This window comes from Martes martes (genome assembly GCF_963455335.1).
Source record: "Martes martes genome assembly, chromosome: 6".
NCBI lineage: Eukaryota > Metazoa > Chordata > Mammalia > Carnivora > Mustelidae > Martes > Martes martes.
In genome coordinates, this window is record NC_137893.1 from 17254535 (window position 1) to 17273202 (window position 18668).

Here is an 18668-nt window from a genome sequence, read left to right on the forward strand (position 1 = left end):
ACAATATTATCTATTACAGAGTATGTACTCAAATCTCTCCTAGTGTCCTTGCTAGCCCTTTGTTTATTTATTTGTGTTTTGATGCAATAAATGATCATGCGTTGCATTTGGTTATTGTATCTCATTAGTCTCTTTTATCTAGAAGAGTCAAAGCCTTTGATAACTCTCCTTTGCATACCCCATACATTTTTATCTACCTCGACATTTCAGCCCTTCATAGAACTGCTCAAAGCCATCTCCTTCCTAGTCTCTGTAGTCAAACAGTGCTTCCTGCAAGGTGAACACCAGCTATTACATGACTATCCCTTGCACTTCCCTTCCCCTCTTCCTATTTTTTTTTTTAACTTTCTGAAATGAGCAAGGTACTTTAAGACTTAGCAGTGTGTTGTATGGAGAAAATCTTTTTGATAAATGTTTGTTTACTAAAGGTTGAATCATTTAATAGTTTGCTACTAATTTTTTTGCCTTGCTTAAAAAAAATTTTTTAGTTATTTGAGAAAGAGAGTGAAAGAGAAAGAGCCTGGGGTGGGGGGGCGTGGAGCAAAGGGAGAGGAAGACAAGAAGCTTCCCTGCTGAGAGTCTTGATCCCAGGACCCTGAGATCATGACCTGAGCCAAAATCAAGAGTTGGACACTCAACCTACTGAGCCATTCTAGCGCCCTTCGCTTTTCCTTATATAGAAAAGCAATTTTAAAAAATATTGGGAGGGGAGCACCTGGGTGGCTCAGTGGGTTAAGCCTCTGCCTTCAGCTCAGGTCATGGTCTCAGGGTCCTGGGATTGAGCCCCGCATCGGGCTCTCTGCTCAGCGGGGAGCCTGCTTCCCCCCCCCCTCTCTGCCTGCCTCTCTGCCTACTTGTGATCTCTGTATGTCAAATAAATAAATAAAATCTTTATAGAAAATATTGGGAGGAATATTTATTTTGAACTATTTTAAATCATTTATTCTTTGATTCATTCATTAACCCATTCATCATGAACCTTTCTTTTGTGTATGTTGTGTGGCATAACTGTATAAACAACCAGCTCAGACTATAACAAGCATTTGATTATTATGCATATAAAGCACTTATATGCAAATTGTGTTTAGAACCCAGAGAAGAGAACAATTATTTCCTGGATTAAGAAGGAAGGGCATTATGGGGGAATCAGACAACAGTCAACACTACCTAATAGTGAGTAGAAGTAAATGGAAAATAGTGCACACAAAATTAGTTTTTTGTTCAGATGATGGCCATTATTCAGAATCTTTCTTACTTTGAAAAAAATCAAATGATGCTCCTTAGATGAAAATGGGAATTATTTTGAACACTTTGACAAAGTAGAGATCTATAAATAATTCATCCATTACTACCTGTATGCTTAAGTAACTATCAAGGTAGTAAACTATATATATTATAAATGTGATCATGATCAATTAGACATGAGTTTTATTTTTTTTATTATTTATTTATTTATTTTTTTAAGATTTTATTTCTTTATTTGACAGAGGGAGAGATCACAAGTAGGCAGAGAGGCAGGCAGAGAGAGAGGGGGAAGCAGGCTCTCTCTTGAGCAGAGAGCCCGATGCCGGGCTCGATCCCAGGACCCTGGGATCATGACCTGAGTTGAAGGCAGAGGCTTTAACCCCCTGAGCCACCCAGGTGCCCCGAGTTTTGTTTTTGAATAGCAAGACAATGCCAGAACTGAGATTTGAACCCGGGTCTCTCTGGATCTTGGGCCCAAATAACATATAAATTTAATGATCACAAACTGGGAAAAAGGGGAAAGAGTAAAAGAAAAGCTGAGCAGTGAAAGACAGCAGGAGGCAGAGAGAAGAACATTTGAGAAGGCATGATGTTGAGTTTCGGATCGAATAGGAAATTAATCTTGGCTCTGGAAATGAGTCAGTGGCCCACAGGCCTTCTAATTCTTCCTCTTTTCCACTGGTCTTGAGCATTCTCGTCCAGTGTATACTTCAGGGAATAACTAAATGTTTGCATTTCAAGGCGGCCTGATTCTTATATTAAGCATCTAATCAATTTCTTTTAGTTATTCCAAAGTGGTAAAAAAAAATTTGAAAAATCCTGTAGGAAGAATCCTGTAGAAGCGTAACCAGCATATTTCGTATGGTGTTTATACAGAGACACTGTCTACAGTGCCGAATGCTTTATGTCTATCTTTGTTTTAAAACCAAAACACTATGCTGTCTATTTTCTGCTTGCACTCTTTACAACCATGAGCTATTGGAGGGCTTTCAATCAGACCCTTGCTTTGGGGATTTGCTCCCTCTTGTGGCATGTCATGAGATAACGTCCCATTACAGAAACAGTACAGGAAATTTTTGTTTTTGTTTTTAGGTTTTGTGACCCATTAATTTATAGGAAGGAGAAGAATATCTGATTCCAGTTCAAAACAAGTTTACAATTTTTAAATATATTCAGCAGCCTGTGCTATAAATGGAAACACATCTGACTGGCAGTAATCTTACTTTAATCATGTCAAAAAATTGACCAAGTTTTCAATTTTCTTAATGATTCAGATACCTAGTTACTCTGTGGTGATAGTTACCCAAAATGTGTTCATGATGTAATAAGTGAATGAAATAAGTACAATCCAATTTAATAAATTAGTAGCTCTAATTTTAAACTATGTATTTAAAATGAAATATGCATATTAGCTGCTTTAGAACTATCAGCATTGCATCAATCACAAAGTCATTTCTAATGCATTTTAGAAACGTGCTTTGCATTAAGTTATTAGAAATTTTGGCACAGAATCTACAATCTGAGAAAGTATTCTGTTGTCTTAAAAGCCTTACGTGGCAGATACTAAATTTATTTTCCTACTTGTGTTAGCAGGACAGGAACTTTCTTTAAATCCCTTCTCTCTGCAGAGTTAGCTCCTTATCACCTTCAGATGCTTTAAAAAATGTTTTGCTAGAAGTAAAACATGGAGGAGGCAAAAGCATAAAAGGAGAAAAACAAAAGTTATATTCATATTTTTATATAATTTTAGTAAGCATCATTTTCTGTTTCTCTATTATGTATATAATCCTGATAACCCAGGCCTTCAGGAACTTGTGATTCATTCATTCATTCATTCATTCAATCAATCCTTATTTAATGCCCACTCTGTGTAGTTAGTGTTCAGAGGGCTGAGCTACAATGGCCAATAGTCTCTGCTCTCATGAAGTGTACACTGTAGTTGACAGTGGGAGATAAGTGCCAACTAAATACAAAAGACACGCTCATATAGAAAAGATATCTATATATTTGCTGTGTTACTCTGGTTTCTACAAGAGTAAGCAAATCTTTGAAATCAAGGAAAACACTTTGTTTTACTATACAGAATTATGATGGGTTGGCATGGAAATGAGAATTGCTTCCTTACATTGGCAATTGGAAAGAAATCTGGAAGCAGAATTTTATGCTAAGGATATTTAGGCTAGGGAAGGGATATCTAGGCTAGGGAAGATGAGGTCAGTCAGAGCTTTAGTTGGAGTCTCCCATTCAAGGTTTTACAGTTTGTGATTATGAGCTCTATAGCCTGGTTGTTTGGGTTTGGATTCTTCCTTTTATACGGGGTGGCTTTTGGCAAATCACTCAGCTTCCCTGTGCCTCAGTTCCCTCTTCAGCAAAATGAGGATTAAAAATAGTATCTACCAGGGCACCTGAGTGGCTCAGTCAGTTAAGCGTTGGCCTTTGGCTCAGGCCATGATCTTGGAGCCCTGGGATCCAGCCCTGAATCTGGCTCCCCACTCAGTAGGCAGTGGGGGAGTGGGGAGTCTGCTTCCTGCCCCACCCCCCAGCCCCATGGCTCATGTTCTCTCTCTTAAATAAATAAATAAAATCTTTGAAAAATATATAGTATTTACCTCTTGGTGCTGTTCTTTGGATTAGATGAGTTAATATAGTACAGGAAAGGTACTTAGGACATTGCCTGGCACAGAGCAAGCAATATATTTGCCATTGTCATTGGCAGTCAAGCCGGAGCAATAATGAGCTCTCAGACCATTTGACCCATCCTGGCAGCCTGCTGTCAAGACATAACAAAGGGACCGTGAAACTATGTTAATTGCTGTGTAAGATGGACCTAAGAAGATACTGGTTTTGTTCTTTTCTCTTTGAAATTTGTGATGTAGATTCAGCATTTTGTTTTTTTAGTTTTGGTAATTTAGGTTATAAAAAACAAGGATTAGGTACAATAATGGAGTTATCGGGAGTGGGAGGGATGCCCAGCAAATGGGGTAGAATCTCAAGTATCAAGCATGTTTGTCATCATATATAAATATGTATAACCCACCACGTTTTCCTGAATGGGCCTTTGTCACAACGCCAAACCCCCAGGATTTTCATGTTTTATCTAACTGTTTAAGTTTGTGTCTTAGTTTTACCCTCCAGAAAGTAAAAATTATAATTTTTCTCCACCACATTCAGATGTTGCAATGACTATATTTATTACTGTAAAACTTCTTGCTAGAACAGTAGAATTAGAGAATTTGAACAGAAAAGGACTTTCAGATCATCTAGTCACAACACTCATTTTATAATCGAAGGAATTGGAGGTCAGATAGTGTAAGTTACTTGGCCAGCGTAACACAAGTTGGTGTGAGCAAGGTGTAGCTACCTTCAAAATGGGATCTTTTGACCTCTTTTAAACATTACTCAGAAATCATGCAGCTTTCTTTAAAATGCCCTTTGTTACCTAGTTTTGGCCCCTAAAATTCGGTGGTTTACTCATTTGCATGAGCACTGTGGGTTGGTTGTGCTTGGCGAGGCTCTGTCCGTGGTAAGCCCTGGGTTCAAGTCCATGCAGCTTTCATGCTGGGACTCCGGCCAGAGGAGCAGCCGCGGCTGTGTGGGGTGCAGCAGTCTCGGGGTAGAGAACAGAAGATGGGGGCAGAGCAAAGAGGAGGAGGGCAAACTATTCAGATTACTTAAAGCTTCTGCGAGGATGTGCCATATATTGTTTGCCCATACACCAAAGGAATCACACAGCCACATCCTAAGTCAGTGAGATGGGAAAAGATGTCACACCCATTGGAAGCCACGGCAAAGGCCACGAAAGAATACTTCATTGACATGTCTTATGTAAACAAATGCAACTGTATTGAAGGGGTTCAGGACAGGTCCTGCCCTTCTCCCACCCCTACAATGTGCCACTTTGGCATGTGGATTATTTTGAGCTGAAGGTACTTGAGACCCTGTGGGTTCAAGAGAAACTTTTGTCCCTCCCTTGAGCACACAGAAGAATCTAAATTTGGGCCTTTCCAGAATACAGGTCATTAACAAAGATACATTTTATCTGGGTGACTCCTCTGTATGACAGGGCAAACTCATTACGAAGCATCTGCTCTTTTTATCACTCTGTGAAGTACATTTCTTTCCTCTGAAATCTCAGACCCCTACCCCCTTCTCTTTACTTCAGAATGACGTATATACCTCAGTTAGCTCGGCTGTCTTTGGAATTTCCATGTCCGTGTGAATTCCCCATATGTATGCTTATATTAAATCTGTTTTTCTCCTGTGAATCTGTCTCATGTCAATTTGATTCTTAGCCCAGCTGGAAGGACCTTTGAGGGTATAGGAATTCTTGATCCCCAACAATATATTGGAGCAACACTTTGGAATAAATTCAATAGCAGGAGTCAATATAGAGTGAGATCTGAAGGACCAAGTGAGCCAGTCTGCTTGCTTAGACCAAGAGGCTTAATAGAGGAGGAGATGAGATGCCTGGGCTGGGCCTTGAAAAATGAATCTGTTTCTAATACATGAATAGAACGGCATTCTAATTGGAGTTAGTGGTTTGTACAAATGCACAAAAACAGGAAACAGCATAGTGCATTTGCGAAACTGCAGATAAGTGTTTAAACCTTGAAGATAGGGTACAGTAGAGAATTGTCTCTGGGCATCTGAACTTAGGCAACAGAAAACACTTGCAAATCTTTCAAAAGGAAAATGACAGGTTCAGACTTAGGTTTTAGAAGACTGCTTGGGTGACTGTGGCAGAAGGACAGTGATGCTGAAGGCAGGGAAACCAGCATCTGAGCTGACTGTAATAGTCAAGGAGAGAGAAACTGGGGAGGGCCTTCACAAGGTGATGGTGGTGGGGAGTAGGGATCAGGCGTTGTGCTCTGTCAGGGATGAGAAGTCTGGAGGAGAGAGGAAGCCAAGGTGACCCCCAGATCTCTAGTTTAACTCTCTGGGTTTCAGGACGGCGGTGCCGTTCACTGAGAGAATATTCCAGCTGGGAGGAAACTTGAGGAGTGAGTTTCGATTTGGTACATTTGAGCTGCCTGAGGGATCTAGAAGGCAAGAGTGAGGGCAGCATTACAGAGGGAGTCGCCGATGTGCATTATAGTCATCAGAAGCTGGACGTCTGCGGTAGCTCAAAAAACTGGGTGGGGCAGATTATGTGATGTCCCGGGTCAGAACCAATGTTGAAGGAGCAGATAGATGCAGGTGGAGAAGCCTGAGACACAATGAGAGAGAGAGAGTAGAATCGTGGTAATGAAAGGAGTACAATGTTTCAAGGAGGAAACGTTCAACCTCTGTTTCCCTTTAAAAGATGTCAGTTGCAGAAACAGGCCTTATCTGCGGCATTACCATCATCTCATGATTCAAGAGTAGCACTACATTTACTGGCTTCCAGAGCTGTGAGCACTGCCGTTTGGGAGCTGCCTGAAAATACTTAACTGTTTGGCAGTCGAGGGAGACAGCTGGAGTAGGGATCAGTTGGTCTAAGAGTGTGGGATTCAGAGTTTTATCACCTGCTTTTGAAACATAGCACTAATACTTATCTGCTTTGTATCCAGGGGCAAATTACTTAATCTCTCTATACACTTCAGTTTCTCCTCTGTAATGTGATGAAAATAATATCCATATCCCACAGGGTTGCTATCAGGATTAAATAAAATATTACATAAAAAAGCGCAGAGCACACTGCGTGCTTGAGGCATCTGCTCCATAGTAAGCCAATTGCATTTTGTTCTTATGCATAAAGAGCGCTGCCTTTTGCACAGAAGAATGGAGGTGTCAGTCCACCTTGCACTGGAACATGTGCTTTGAACTTTTTCTGGGAGTAGTGATGAGTCATGCTGAGTATTCACAGTTGTTCACCTGTGTCACCCCTGAGCTCGTGAGTCATCAGGAGGATGGTTGGCCAGCCTTCCCAGTGCAGCCTGTCACTAGGGGATGGTATGTCTTTATGTGAAGGTTTTACCCGAATGTGACCTGAACTATGTGAGCACCAAGCGATGACAAAGGAAATGTAACCAGCCAGACAGAGCCTTGTGTAACCATCATCAAATCCTTATCTGAAATAAATAGCGGGAACCTATCTTATATATCAGGGGTCCTCATTCAATACAAAGACATTTCCAAGAATGAGAGCTATTACCTCTTGGAAATGTCAATGAATAAAGAGCAAATTATCAATAGTTGTCATGCGTATGTAAAAACAGTGGAAAAAAGTGGAAGGAGACAGTATTCTGCTGTGAAAATAAATTAGCTAGTACACAAGGAGGTCCTTTGTATTTTCGCAAGAAGGTAAAAATTGATTTCAAAGTATTTTGATTATCATTCATTATATTCCTCAGTGACTTTCATGGTCACTGTGTTTAATAGGTCTGGTAGTTACTGAAAGTGGGTGGGAACAAGAGGACTTCAGGACCCAAGTTCTCCAGCACGGGGAAAGTTTTCTGAGAGTTTTGACAAGGAGGTGACAGCAAGGTGCCATTCAGAAAGCGTTGAGATCTAAAACAGTCTCCTGAGGACTTAATAAATTATTACTTGGTTAAAACAAACAAAACCAAGAATTGGGAAATAAGAGGTTGAAAGTTTTGCTGTTCCTACTGTCATTTGCTGGCACCCCAGATGACTGGACTTGGCTTCCAGCCCTGCACCCAACTAGCAGTTTATTTCAGAACTCGGGCCTTTGTTTTTCCCATCTGTAAAGGAGGGATTGGGACTAAAGCACCTTTAAAATTTCTTCTTGTTCACATATCACATTCTCTTTGTTGATAAGACTAGTAGAATTTGCCAAGACTGTCTAGTCTAATATTGCTCTTTCTGAGGACTCTTTTATAATTTGAAAGGGAACTGCAAACCTCCCGTGGACAGAAACCCCAGAGAACTAGCCTCTTCCATTGTTGGCCAGCTCACTCCCTTAGGAATTCCTTCTTATGTTCAGTAGATGCACCTTTCTTTGATTACCATTTCATATGTGCATGTGTTTGCTTACTTGTACAAAAGGCTTTTAAGTTGGCTTACAGTGCGGAAACAGCGGAAAATACAGCTAAACATAAAAAAGGCAAAAATCAATGAAAAAGAACAGAGAAATAGATTTTGCTGAGCCTCTAATGGGAGATAATTATCACAGTTTAGAAGTCAGTTTAGCTAAGGATTCCCTGGCAGATAAGGCAAAAAGGAAAGCACGTTGTGTTGCGCACTGGCTTCTGTAGGAGGAGATGCGTTCTGATTTTAAGTGTTAAGTTCGAAGAGAAATGAGTTCATGGGGGTCTTTATATAAAGAATATCAAGTAGGGGCGCCTAGGTGGCTCAGTGGGTTAAAGCCTCTGCCTTCAGCACAGGTCATGATCCCAGGGTCCTGGGATGGAGCCCCGAATTGGGCTCTCTGCTCAGCAGGGAGCCTGCTTCCCTTCCTGCCTCTCTGCCTACTTGTGATCTCTGTCTGTCAAATGAATAAATAAAATGTTAAAAAAAAATAAAGAATATCAAGTATCAGATTGGGCAGTCTTGAGCTGAATGTGTGCAGCTTGTCTTACAGAGTCAATTTTTATATGGCTTCTCTAAAAAAACTGGAAGCATTATGTATTTGTTCTTATTTTAAAGTCACTGTACCTTTATTACTGTTGGTTAGGAAAACAGAGGGAGTAAAATACAAAACTGCCCATCTTTTCATGTTGGCAAATGTAATCATCTTTGCCCTTATGCAATTATGGTTTTCACAGGGAACCTCAGCTGGGTTCCCTTAGCGGTAAAGGGCCCCGGGGATATGGGAACCGCCAGATGCAGCCTCGTGTTTGCAATTATACTATTCTCTTAATTTTGTGTCCCACTTATTTCCTTAACACATTATGTTTTTTCATAATTTTTATGATTATATTTTTAACTCTCAATTTTCAGATTTACTGCAATTTAACAGTCATTTAGCGCTATAAAAATGCTACAGTGAACATCCTTATACATATTGCTTTTCCTGTTCTGGATGATGAACTGCATTTAGCTTCCCATATAAATGCTTTTATTGAATTTCATGTTGGAAGTGGACCCACATTAATGGACATGATAAGAGCCACCCCTTTGCAATGTGTCAGTGTATTTATATCAAGAATGCTGCTGCTTATGTTACTTATTACATTTTCTGTGTTTTCTTTTCTCTCTCTCTCTCTTTCTTTCGTCTTCATTTCTTTCTTTCTTTCTTTCTTTCTTTCTTTCTTTCTTTCTTTCTTTCTCGTGTTCTGTGTTTTCTTTATGAAGACCCACCTGCGAAATTCCTCTCATTTCAATTCCAGGAATAGTTGTTTTTTTGTTTTGGTTTTGGGTTTTTTTTTGTTTTGTTTTGTTTTGTTTTGTTTCGTTTTGTTTTTGAGTAATGTTAATGTTACTATGTTCAGTTAATGCTGCTGTGTTCTTCAGGGAATCCGGTAACTGGATGTGTTTCCTTTAGGGCTATGAGCTGCCAGAAATGCAGGGAGTCAAATCTTTGGCTTGCTTCTAGCAAACCTGGACCGGACTGTAAAGAACAACTTACATAAAGGATACCAGACTTGTTCCCAGAGTGTCCTCCTCCCCTTTACCTTCTGACCTCTTTCCTTTAGCTACTTACTCTAAGTTTTCTTTTATTTTGATAATTTATGCAAGCCTTTGAGTCTTTCTGGAACAAAGCAGGGATAGAGCTAAATAAATGCATGTCAATATTAGGATTATTTCCTTAGGGTAAATTTTGAAAAGTGGAAGCACTGGCTCTCATGTCACATTAAATCTTAGCCCAGTGAAAGATTTTCTGTAGGAAACTGAGATAATATAATCCAAGCATGTAAATTCCGGGTGATTTATCGCAGATATAATATTGAGTGAGTTGTTAGAGTCCCGAGAGGAATAAAGAGTCAAGTTGTTTCCTGGAGACTTTCTCTGCAATATTCGACGCTGCAAATGCCGTTTTCATATGAAACTGTGGGAGAAACTCCCGGTTATCTAGCAAAATAGTCAACGTTACAATTATGTACTATTAATTAAAGAGATACTCATTTTCTTTTCTTTTTTTTTTTTAAATTTCAGCGTGTGTGTGTCTTAAAGTAGGCTCTCTACCCAACGTAGGGCTTGAACTCACAACCCTGAGATTGAGAGTCGCGTGCTCCACCCACGGAGCCAGTTAGGTGCCCTGAGATATTTCATCTTCTTAAGATAACATACGTCTAAACAGTAAAATTGACATTCTGTTCTGAAAATTTAAGAGCCAGCTTTGATAAGGAGTTGACTTACTTATAGAGAGAGTCAGACCGTAGGGGTCTTGAGGATAAGACTGACATTTTTCTCAAAAATGTCATAAGTATTTGTACAGTATATGCGTCAGGCTCATGATTTCTTGCTATATAATACGGGAGAGTCAACTTATGTGTAAACTGATTATGTCATCTTTGACTTAAAAAGGTACCTAGTAATTGGATGTGTCCTCAAATGGTATTTTCAGTATGTTTTTTTGAGTCAACTAATGAAAACCTTCTTTTAATCGGGCTTCACTTAGCCCACCAGTTTAATAGTTACTGACCAAGGTCCACAGCACTCTCAAATATGCCTGGCTGGAAGGCAGACGTCCTTGGGGGTCCACTAGCTGAGATGTACGCAGAAAAGTAGTTCTGTTTGTTCCCTTTGGTTGTATTGTGTGTGTTCTTTCTCCTGAAAAGGAGTTAACAACTCTTCTACATGATACTGCTTTAATATTTTAAGAAGGCTGTACTTTATCCTTTCGAAACCATTCATACTGGGATCCTACTCTATCTACTATAGAACAAAATAGAGTGTAAAATGAGTGTGTATCTTGAATTCTGTTTTAATGGGGATACAGTACAATAATTCAATTAAGTGTTACTTACTTACTGGTGTAGACCCATCTCAGCATGATTTCTGAGGCAATGGCGGAGTAATTGCCTTTTGGAGGAGTTATCATGGCTATCTTTGTAATAATTTTGAAAAGTACAGATAAATGGGAATTTACAAGTGCAGGAGCTCTGTCACACAGAATTAATGGCAATTTCCTCATTTAATACATTTGATGACCACTATGTTGTGTAGCCATTATTGTGCAAAGAGTGGAAAATTTTACTTTGAAAGTGGCTCTCTCTTGTTGACAAAGCTTTTTGATGATACTGCTGATATTCTAATATAGTACTCACACATTGCACATTTAGATATATCTATCATCCTTTGTGAATAATGACACTCAAACTATCCCTGGGGGGATATATAGATAAGATCATTATTCTCATTTTCTAGATAAGGAAACTGAAATGAAATTCCTTGCCTAAGGTCAAAGAACAAATCACTGGCGGAATAAGATTAGGGCTGTGAGTTCTTGATTTTCAGTCCTTTGTTCAATCATCTAAGTCTTAGTGTTTTACTCAGTATGGGAACAGATTATTACCAGTCAAGAGGAATAAGGCTGTGCCCAGATGATGCCAGGAGATCGGCTGAAAAATGGAAATCTGCTCAATCAACCATTTGTTTATCTGTAAAATGCCAAGCTACTCATTTCACTGATATTTTTCACTGAGCTACTAGCTTGCCTTCTTGTCTTGTAGACGTAGTCTCTAACTTTATGTTCATATTGTATTCTAAAGCTCATTTCTGGAGGTTCTGTCTTTTAAAAATCTGACTTGGGAATATTTTGGAATTCATAATGCTTTAATATGTACTGAATACTGTATTAGTGAGGTGGTAGAATGGGGAAGGGACCCCTTGGAAGCTCACAGCACTACTTCCTGCACAAACACTCCTACCAACAGAGACGATATAAAGTAAGATCTCACCTTTAGGAGAAAGCTGGACTTCTGTATCTGCTATTGACCACTTAGAAAAGCATTTGAGTCTGGCAAATAGGACTGCAGTCCTAAGATTCCATCACGATCATGCAGTTTCCCCCCAGAATTAGTGACTCTGGAAGTGAAGGGGACCAGATAATCACGTGACCCATGTCACAGCCCTTACAGAAGTTCATGGGGGAGAAATAGTTGAATTCTTTCAACATTCCACAAACTTTTATTGTACTCCTCCTACATGCTTACCTACATCTCTGAAATATATCCTAATTCTTGGGCATGTTCTAGTAGATTAATCTGTTGACAGGTGAAACATTTTCCCGTAGGTCAAATAGCATAAATGAGAGTCAAGATATAAACTCAGGATGCCTGGCCTTTTAGCTAAATTCATTCAATCATGATGCTGCTGAGTTTGTTGATGGATGGTTCCATTATATTTTATAGTTAGCCTTATGGTTTTTGCTGATGAACTACTAGAATGCTTAATTAGTCTGAACTCAGTCATTCACAATAAGAACGGCACAAACATTATCATTCACTTATTGTCTGTAGAGTTTGGGATAGGTTTGATCCAATAATAAAGATCACAATGAGCCAGAAAAGGAATAGAAAATTCATTTCTCCCTAGTTCTGAGACCGCCCATCCCCCACCCCTCCCCCAGTTCAATCTTCATTAGGAATGACAACATGCAAACGTCTGGGCTCACTACTAACAAATTAAAACCACTTTTAAAAAACAATCATATATTTTGGATTTGATTATTCAGTATTGATTACTCAATACTGAAAGTGCCTTCATCCTGACTACAATGTATTGAATTTCCCTGATGTAGCTTCTGTGGTCTAATTTGTACATCATATATATATATAGAGAGAGATGGATAGATAGATAGTCTTTCAGTCTTATTTAGGTTGAAAACTTGAATTAACCAAATAGAAATATCCATGCTGTCAGTTAGAGATAGAGTAGTTATTTCTGTGTCATGCTTCAGAAATTAAAAAAAAATGTATAAATTTGAATGACTGTCCTCTAAAAGTATCTATATTCTGGGGCTAAGTGTGTTTTCCTCCCTTTAAAAATAAAGTTCCAGGGACGTGTGTCTTGAAATATTTGTATACTTACCTATTTAATTTTGCAGCAGACATTTCAGAAGCTTGGATTTCACTTCAGATTCAAGAGTTAGTGCATCACCGTCTGTTCATAGAGCAGATGTTTATGTTAGTCGTTACTCTGTGCCAAGCTCTGGGTCAATACGGGGTGGAAACAGCAGAGCCGGTGCCATCAGGGAGCTACCTCTATGGAGATAAATAATTTCAGAGTTAAACTGGGTGATAGGAGGGAGATAGGAAGAGGAGCATTTGATAGGGTGGGCGGAGAAGGGTGGTTCAGAGGATTTAAACTGAGATCGGAAGCAAGGGACCAGCTGCGAGGAGAAGATTCAGATTCCTAGGAAAAGCATCCAAGTGGTGTTCAAGGCTCTGAGGTGAGAATTATTTAAGTTGGCTTTTTTGTTTTTGTTTTTGTTTTCTTTTTTTTTTGAGATTTTATTTATTTATTTGTGAGAGAGAGAGAAAGAGTACAAAAAGGGGGAACAGCAGACAGAGGGAGAAGCAGGCTCTCTGCCAAGCAAGGAGCCAGAGGTGGGACTCCATCCCAGGACAGTGGCATCGTGACCTGAGCCAAAGGCAGATCCTTAACCAACTGAGCCACCCAGGCATCCCATTACTTGTTTTTAAAAGGACTACAACAAAAAAATGGGAATTCGGGGGGAGAAAGCAACAGCCATCAGAAATGTTTGATTACTAAGGGGGAAACAATTGGAAATTTGGAGATTTCTTAAAGCCTGCTCTTTTATTTTAATGATGGGGAAACAGAGGCCAGGTGAGATTGATGTGTTTTTGGTCATATACAAGTTAAATTGTCACCCAGGTCTCCCATTTCCAGATCTATCGTTTTTTCTATTAAGAGAAACTACATTTATTGTGCTTAAGAACTCTAAATGTATTGCAAAGTATTTGGTTTTTACAGTTGAGAGTTGAAACCTTTACAGAGTTGGCAAACATTTATTTAGGCTTTCTTTATAATCAATAACAATCGCCAAAGCCATATCAATCATTGTGATTTGTATCCCTTATTAAAAAAATCACAGGGAGTACTTTAACCCTTCAGTCATTTATTGATTTTAGTCTCTAGCTTGGAAATCTTTAGCTCTTTTGTGGTGCATCAAAAAGGAATTCCTGGGGGCGCGTGGGTGGCTCAGTGGATTAAGCCATTGCCTTAGGCTCAGGTCATGATCTCAGGTCCTGGGATCGAGCCCCGCATTGGCTCTCAGCTCAGCAGGGAGCCTGCTTCCCCCTCTCTCTCCCCTGACTTTCTGCCTACTTGTGATCTCTCTCTCTGCCAAAGAAATAAATAAAATCTTAAAAAAAAAAAAAGGAATTCCTGTTTCTGTTTAATTTCCACACAGTCCACTTCAGTTTGAAACTAGATATTGTCCATCTTGTTTAAAAGAGGGGAATGTTTTTATTGCTTCCAATCATTTCCGATTATAACCCTATTAGCTTGCTAGACATCTCTATAATTTATGCACTTTCCTTTTTGATAAATGGCAAAGCTTGAATTTTCAAGCCAATCATTTATATAAATTGTTGGTATGCTTTCTATTTAGCTACCTTTCTGCTTCTAATATTTCTGTTACTCTGTGGAGAAATGAATTGGGCTAATACTGTTGACAGCTCTCCTTGATTTTTCTGTTAGCCTTTTAATCCATATATAGGAATTGTTATGAGCTTAGCTCTACATCCTGGTAAAACCCTTCCATTTGGTGATGATTATATAGGGCAAATAACATTGTCCCAAGGGTCACAGTCAGGGGGAATGGTAACCTGACAGATCAGAGAGTAGAAGAATATGTTACAGATACTTTAGAAATTGCAATTAAATAAACTTATATGGCTTTTGGAGTATCTAAATGTGCTCCCACCCTCTGTATTATAAGAAACTAAAATATTTTTCTGTATGCAGATGATGTGATCCTTTTTTTCAGTTATTGAGGAAAAATTGAGAAAATTGTAAAATATTTAAAGTGTACATGTGATGATTTGATATATGTATACTTTGTGCAAGGATTACTCCCATTGAGTTAATTAATACATTCATCACCTCACATATTTACCTTTATTTGGTAAAAGAACATTGAAGTTTTTTTTTTTTTCCCAAAAGATTTTATTTATTTGTTTGAGAGAGAGAGAGCATGTGCACATAAGCAGAGGGGAATGGGAGGCAGAGTGAGAAGCAAACTCCTCACTGAGCAGGGAGCCTGATGTGGGACTCGATCCTAGGACCCTGGGATCATGACCTGAGCCGAAGGCAGACATTTAACCAACTGAGCCACCCAGGCGCTGCTAAGAAAATTCTTTTAAATTGATGTACGACTTATGTCACAAAAGTACACAGTTTGTAAGAGTTTGATTTGATGAGCATTCAGAAGGTGAATACACCCATGTAAACCAGCACCCAGTCAAGAAACAGAATCTTATCAATACACCAGTCTGACTCCAAATATCAGTAGATTTGCTAGTTTCTAATTAATGGTTTTAAATAATAGTTTTAAATAATTTTTGTGAGATTCATTCATGTTCATTTGTGTATTTGGTTTGTTTATTTACCTGTCTGTACAGTATTCCCCGGACAAACATACAATAATTTCTTAGTCTTTTCTACAGTTGATGGATATTTGGATTATTTCCAGGGTTAGACTCTTGCAATGCTGCTAAAAGCATTCTTGCACATGTGTTTTGGCACATATATTGTGCCTTTTCTTGATTACATACATTGGCGTGGAATCACTATACTCTAGGTCGGATTATGTTCAACTTTAGTAGATCATGACAGTTTTCTAAAGTGATTGTGAAAATTACACCTCTATCATCTGTGCAGGAGAATTCCAGTTACTCTGCTTCCTTGTCACCCCTTGCTATTATCTGTTTTTTATTTTAGCCGTTGTGAGGTGCATTGATTATTCTGTGAGGAAAACATTGTCCTCGCCAGCAGCGTGCCCTCAGTAAACCTCCGTGCTGGGACTGAGCTGTTTTCTACTTGGTCTTCTTTCCTTTTGTGAGAGTGTTGCTCCAGCTTGACTGATTATTGGAGCGCAAGTTTCTATATTTTGCAGGGAATTCAGAATATCTGTATTTCTGGTAAATGCCGCTCAGTACTTACCAGTAATTATGCTAATTGAAAGGTGAGTTTATGAAGTGCATTAGTCAGTATTCTGAATGCAAGTGGTTTAATAAAGCCACCGATTCAAACTAGTTTAAGTGAAAAAAGTGGTTGACTCTTCTGGCTGAGAATCCAAGCTTGGGGTGCTCTAGGGGCTAAGCTTTGCTTTCCATATCCAGGAAAGAGCTTCTCAGGCAAGCTCTCTCCCTGCCTGGGGACAAGATTTTGCCAGGAGCTCCAGGATCCCAGCAGTTATACAGAAACCAAACCAAAACAACAACTATAACGATAGACTTCTTGTTTTCCTCGAGCTCTGTAACCCACGTCCTGCAACTGAGTCTTCTTGGCTCTTGTTCATTCCTTGGCTCAGGGTTGGCATCTGTACCCCAGGACCACATGCTCTTAAAGGAGCAGTGATTCTCCGGAGAAAGTGGGGTGCTGATACCAGAAGACGAGAGGATGGTTGGTGGCAGGCAAAATCAACACCCACTCTGAGTCAGATGATTTGCAAAAGGGTGTGCGGTCTGTTTATTCCTTTAGCTAATACAGAAGTTGCCCTTGGATCAAGCGATCGTGCTGGAAGGTTGTATACATGGATTGCATTATTTGGGGCCCCGTGGAATTGCTTTTATTGAACTGTACTTGGACATTCTGTTCTCGGCCTGCATTTAGAGACAGTGTAATGAGCTGCCCTGCAGATTTCCTTATATTACTGTCAGGTAGTACTGAGGACACTGTTTTATTCTCCAGTTCATAGGATTTCATGGGAGAATATTCTCCGTGGCCTCTGTACCAGGAAGAGTTGAACTGTTTCTAAAGAGCTTTTTATGATTTTACATTGTGGTATTTCTGAAACTGATGTTTCCTTCTTTGCATTGCTAGTATGAGAGTCAATTTTTTTTTTTTTAAACTGAACTCTACACCTGGTGTGGGGCTTGAATTCATGACCCCAAGATCAAGATTTACATACTCTACTGACAGAGCCAACCAGGTGCCCCTAGAATGATAGAGTTAGTTTTATGGCTTGTTTTAATCAAGTCCAATAGGCCTCTAAGCCTAGCTTTTTTAGTGGTGACCTCACTCCTTTATTTTTATTCTATATTTCCTTTAAAATGTGATTTCCCAGTTCTTTTCCCTTTTTCTTTTGCTGTATATTTTTTGTAAACTTCCTGAAGTCTTTCCTGAAACCAAGTTGTGAAATAAATAGAACTTAGGAAAATTTTATTTCCTGTATTGAAACTATCACCACAAAATGAGTAAATTTGCTTGGCTTTGGCAAGAAGTGTATTAATAGGACTTATTTTGTGTTCCAGTTTTAGATGAGAGGGCTGTGAAACACTACAGAATTAGAAGACTGGATGAAGGGGCGTTTTTCCTTACCCAGAGAAGAACCTTTTCGACACTGAATGAATTTGTGAGCTACTACACCAGGACAAGTGATGGCCTGTGTGTCCAGCTGGGAAAACCATGTTTAAAGGTGAAATGCTTTCAAGCTGGTTCATTTTGAAGTTAACCTTTTGCCTTCAGATATTGGAGTATCTCTCATGTGATCTGTCTGTTCAGGGGGAAAAAAAAAAGGTCATTTGATTACCTGAGGCATGGATAGAAAAACTATGGCCTACAAGCCCATATTGTCCCACACTTATTTTTTAAATACTAAATATTTATTGGAACATAGGCATGTTCCTTCATTTACAAATTGTCTTTGACTTTTCTCTGTACTAGCAGCATTTAATAGTTGCAACAGGACCTTCATGACCCACAAAGACTGAAATACTTACTATCTCATTCTTTTTTAGAAAAAGTTTGCCAACCCTGACCTAAGGCACTCACTCAAGACAGAAAGTATTCATTCTTTGCACTAGTAAACTGATCTGGTATCCCGTCACTGGAGCACTTAATGATGTGGCTGGAGGGGGAAAAAGTGCCTGAATATAATGCTTATTTAGATCTGTATTCAAGAGTATTAATATGAAAATACTAGACTCATTAGCTGGTCTGCATAGAGATGTCATTTAACTAACTGTTCTAACAGTTTGGCTGGGCCAAACATTTATAGAATTTATCTACATCTATCGGTTGTGGCATGTCTAACCTTGACTTATTTAAAGTTGTAGAGTGGTCTGGCACTGGTGTGGGACAAAACCTCAGCTCCTTACCAGAGTTCAGGTCTCGTGTCCTGTCACTGGGACAACCAGCCCTGTGGTTTATGTCTGGATGTTGAGTGAAGGGCTCCTGGTAACACCTGACCAAAATTGTATGGACAGGTAGAAGCTGAAGAATTTTGTCCAGTGTGCAGGGAATTCATTGACTTAAATATTGCCAAGTGAACATGCAATTTTGGTATAAGTACATGCATCTTAGATGGTGTAGGAATGACCCACAAGAATATGTAAGCTCATGCTAAG

At 39.3% G+C, this 18668-nt stretch overlaps 1 protein-coding gene across 1 annotated transcript in view; it reads left to right on the forward strand.

Annotated features, from left to right (window-relative positions):
• Positions 1-18668, forward strand: part of FRK (fyn related Src family tyrosine kinase) — a 100344-nt gene that overhangs the window by 64202 nt on the left and 17474 nt on the right. Inside the window, exon 3 of the mRNA XM_080806997.1 lies at positions 17574-17737. Within this exon, the coding sequence (XP_080663123.1) occupies positions 17574-17737 (164 nt within the window). The remainder of the gene's footprint in view (positions 1-17573; positions 17738-18668) is intronic.